This window comes from Triticum urartu, unplaced genomic scaffold (genome assembly GCF_003073215.2).
Source record: "Triticum urartu cultivar G1812 unplaced genomic scaffold, Tu2.1 TuUngrouped_contig_10343, whole genome shotgun sequence".
NCBI lineage: Eukaryota > Viridiplantae > Streptophyta > Magnoliopsida > Poales > Poaceae > Triticum > Triticum urartu.
This window is the reverse complement of record NW_024111200.1, coordinates 12,540-16,738: the sequence shown is the minus strand read 5'-3', so window position 1 is coordinate 16,738 and position 4,199 is coordinate 12,540. Positions and strand designations below refer to the sequence as shown.

At 42.2% G+C, this 4,199-nt stretch overlaps 1 protein-coding gene across 1 annotated transcript; it reads right to left on the bottom strand.

Annotated features, from left to right (window-relative positions):
• Positions 1-1,197: 1,197 nt before the first annotated feature.
• On the bottom strand, positions 1,198-3,912 carry LOC125526509 (DNA-directed RNA polymerase subunit beta''-like). Its single transcript, XM_048691186.1, has one exon. It carries the CDS (start codon positions 3,910-3,912, stop codon positions 1,198-1,200), a length of 2,715 nt encoding a protein of 904 aa, XP_048547143.1.
• Between the last annotated feature and the right edge of the window lie 287 nt (positions 3,913-4,199).

The following is a 4,199-nucleotide window of genomic DNA, read 5'->3' as shown; positions in this document are numbered from 1 at the left end:
AAACTAGAACCGTCAATAAATTTTGAGCTTGCGTCTCGTCACATTCCAAATTACTCCATGCTATATTGAATTGCAAACCTGTTCACACCGATCACAACCTAAACGGTTTCCCACATAGGAGTGTATTAGTACTCGGTTATAAATACTAGTATGCCAAGATGACTGCACATTCCTCCTCAACTCCTTATCCACTAAAACAAACAAGTCATTCAGCATCCTTCCCTTGCGTCTGCCATGGCCAGCATGAGTTCTGGGTCGAGAGATTGCCACCAGGGAGAGGCGAGCATGGAAGCGGAAGCACGAGAGATGTCCCGCCTCACTGCGAGAGCAGCCGACATGTCCCGCCGCGCGGAAGTAGCAGCACAGAGGTCCCGCCGTGCCGCTGAAGCAGCACGGAGCTCCCGCCGCGCCGTCGATGCAGCAGACTAGTCCGACCGCGCCGTGGAAGCAGCAGATATGTCCCGCTGCGCCACAAATGCAGTAGAGATGTCCTGCCGCGCCGCGGCAGCCTGGGAAAATTTCTTGCGGGCACGCGACGATTGTTACACGCGCATGCATGTGATCGTCCATAGCCAGACGGATCAGATCTCCCGCTCGGCGAGGTTGCAGGACGACATGATAGCCTCGTTTGAACAGGCTACAGGCATCATATAGCAACTAAGGGAGGGCAATGAGAGGCTCCGGTCCGAGCGCGACCTGCTGAGGGAGAAGATCGTCCGAAGTGCAGACCTACAGGAGGAGACTAGTGCCTTGTTGAAGAAACTTATGGACGAGAATGACATGCTCCACAACGAGCGCCAAAGGCTGGTGGAGGAATCCGTGGATGTTCTCAAGCAGCGTCTTAAGGACACGAAAGAGCTCTTTGCCGCTCGCCGCAGAGACTAGTTTCTTGGTTTCTTTTGATGTAATAATTGGTTTAGGATGTGGATTGTGTCATCGGTTGTGAAATGTTGGGTTCTAGCACGGATGTTTGGCCTTTGTTGGCCTCTTGGGATGTTGTGATTTCAATCTGGTAGCTTTTAGTCCTTCGTGTTAGGCTGGAGTTGTGCTGAACTTCTTGTGAATTGTGGTGGTTTTCAGTAATGAAAATCGGAAGGGGCAACCCCTTCTTTGATCAAAAAAATTAATCGTCCTTATATATTCATTAGTCTTGCCATAAGTCGCAGTAGATGCTATATAGGTCCGTCGGATCTTACATCAAGATCCGTGCTTTCTATTATGGATCTGTACCCCTTGGGATCGATAAACCTTTTGGATTTTATTAACCAAAGAGATACGACTTTGGGCTATGGTTAGCTCAGCTCCAATCAAGAATCCCCAAGGGACCCCAAGAATTCTTGGTATACGCTCATTCCAATCCTCAATTCTCCTTTCGAGATTCGGGGATAATGAATCAATTGAACGCGCTTCAAAGATTTGTTCCACTTTTGGAAGACCTTGCGTTATGTCACTAGATCTCGATTTTTCATATATAAACGTAACTAACCTATCTCCCTTGTAAAGGATTTCTCCATAATGACCATTAACAGTTGCTCCTGTAGTGGCCAAATAAGGTTTAGCTGCTCTTATAACAAAGGAATTCATATTTACAATGAAAATTTGACCGGATTTTTTTATGTGCGATTTAAATAGACATACATTTTCACAAATAAATTGTCCAAGGTGAATTATTGCCAATGTCTCTTCCCAAGAATCATGATGGACAAAGTGACAATTCAAAAGGAATGGATCCAACATTATGTTACTATCGAAATTAGAAATCCTTTTATTTTCATCTATTAAAGAGTATTTAAGTTCTTGAAGTACTTGGAAGGTTTGTTTTAAATTGTCAACGAACAAATATTTTTTTAACAGGATTTTATTATGCGTTAGTAAATAGTAAGATGAAGAAAAATGCGATATACTAGCTACAATAGCGCCTAAGGGCCCAAAAATTTCTCGAATAGGAATTCTAGGATTCCATTCTTTTATCGCATTGGGATGTTTTGAATTCTTGAATAAACCAATTCGAGAACAGTTGGATGCCGACAAAATCATCAAAGAGTGGTATTCTTTATTTCGATTCAACAAAGTGCCAATAGCTTCTGGATGTTGGCTAAGTGATTCAATCTTCGCCTTGGAATAAAAAGAATTGATATTGGCGCGATCTAACCTATTATGGGGAATCGGTCCTGCACTTGTCCTACCATACCTTTTTCGTGTATACGAAATAGTGGACTTGACTAACTCAATTCTTAGGAAATCGCGAATAAGATCATTTGCTCTTACCTCAACAAGGGAAGCACCAGCCTTTTCTTTTTCTTCTTGTTCCCAATTCACTACTAAGCAAGTTCTAACAAATTGACTATTTGTGTGATAAATTCTTTGAGTTAACTTGCTATTTTCATGAGAAATAAAATTGACAAGTCGAATTTGGAGATTATTTTCTTCTTGCAAGAGATCCTGCGGGAAAAGTGTTGCTAAATTTCTTCCTTCGTCCATTTCATATGCCACTGTAGGGCGAACGGAAACAAAATACTTTTCCTTGCTCTTGAGAATTTTTTTCCGTTGAACATAGACCCAATTTTTCCTTTTTTTTGATTCCTTAGAATCTTTTTTTTGTCTTTCTGGCGGTATCAAACAGCCACCTAATATCTTATCCGCCTCTTCAGGAAAATGAATATCTCCGGAAAATATTTTGAGTTCCGTATGGCTTTTTTTTCTCTTCACTCGGACCAGTCCGCCTAGTCGACTTCTTGTATTTTTTGTGAGTTGTGTATTCACTCCAATAATACTATTGTCAAGTATCTTTAGGGATGAAGATCTCGGCAAGATATGAAGTTCTTGAAGAATGAAAAAAAACCGATCTACTTCTTTTTGGTATTTTAGACTAAATTCTTTTGTTCCTCGATGCTCAATCAAACCCTCTTTTTTTAAGATGGAATCTTCCTCTGGGCTCTCGTATTCGTCCTCTGAATCTTCTTCTGAGTCTTCCTCTAAAGTACCATATTTTTCCTCTGCGCTTTCCCCGGGGCTGCCATATTCGTCTTCTGAGTCTTCCTCTAGAGTTCCATATTCGTCCTCTTGGGTCCTATATTTGCTCTCTGGGCTCCCATATTCCTCTTCTGAGTCTTTCTCTAAAGTCCTATATTCGTTCTCTGGGTTCCCATATTCGTTTTCTGGGCTCCCATATTCGTCTTCTAGGGTTTCATATTCGTATTCGTCTTCTAGGATTCCATATTTAGATTCTTCTAGGGTTTCATATTCATATTCGTCCTCTCGGGTCCTGTATTCGTCTTCTAGGGTCTCATATTCCTCTTCTGAGTCTTCCGCTCGAGTCCTATATTCTTCTTCTAGGGTCCTATATCTAAATTTAACAATTCCTGAACCCTTTTTATCTTTTCTGTATCGGGGATCGTCAAAATAAGCAAAAATAGTATTTCTACGTAAAACACCCATAAGGGGGATTTCAATCGAAATCCCAAAACAGGATATTAGTTCTTTCTCTTGTTCTTGATGATATTGTAATGGAATGACGAACCTATTTCTTCGCTTTTTCGCCAACAAATCTGAATTATCTTGAAAAATAGAAGGATAGATAAAATTCCAATGGCCATTGGACATGATTCGATCCGACGTTGAATAATCAAGAATTTCCCTATCTTTTTTACCATAAGTATTCATTTGATCTTGATCCTTGTGGAGTGAAAAAGACGCTATACTGGATCTGCACATACTTACTGACAATATCCATAAATGGCTTGTTTTTGGTAATCGGCGAAGATTACCATATTGATATTCGGGCGCATGGTAAACATCAGTACTCCAGTGCATTTCGCCGTCTGATTCAGAATAAATATGCTTTTGTACCCTTTCTTTAAAATGTAAAGTGGACGTTCCGGCACGAATCTCCGCAATTACTTGTTCGGACATCGCCGCCGCTGCCGGCGTACGCCGTGCACGCGCACAGCTGCGCCGTCAGGACGACGGCGACGAGCAGGAGAGCGCGGGATACCATCGTCCGAGGCATTCCGTGCTAGCTTAACTCCCACGGATTAGCTCTACTGGGGCTGCTTTGCTGCTGCTGCTGCTATGCAGAGGGCAGTATTTATAGGCGAATTTGCGTAAGATTAAAATGGTTAATGGGGAGTCGAAGGGATCGTACAAGGTCGGCAGTAGCCCCTGTGAATACTCCGCCAGTATGAAAAGTTCTTAATGTC

What these genes read in the sequence shown, in the direction of transcription:
- LOC125526509 (XM_048691186.1), bottom strand. Translation starts at nt 3,912, where the DNA reads ATGTCCGAACAAGTAATTGCGGAGATTCGTGCCGGAACGTCCACTTTA.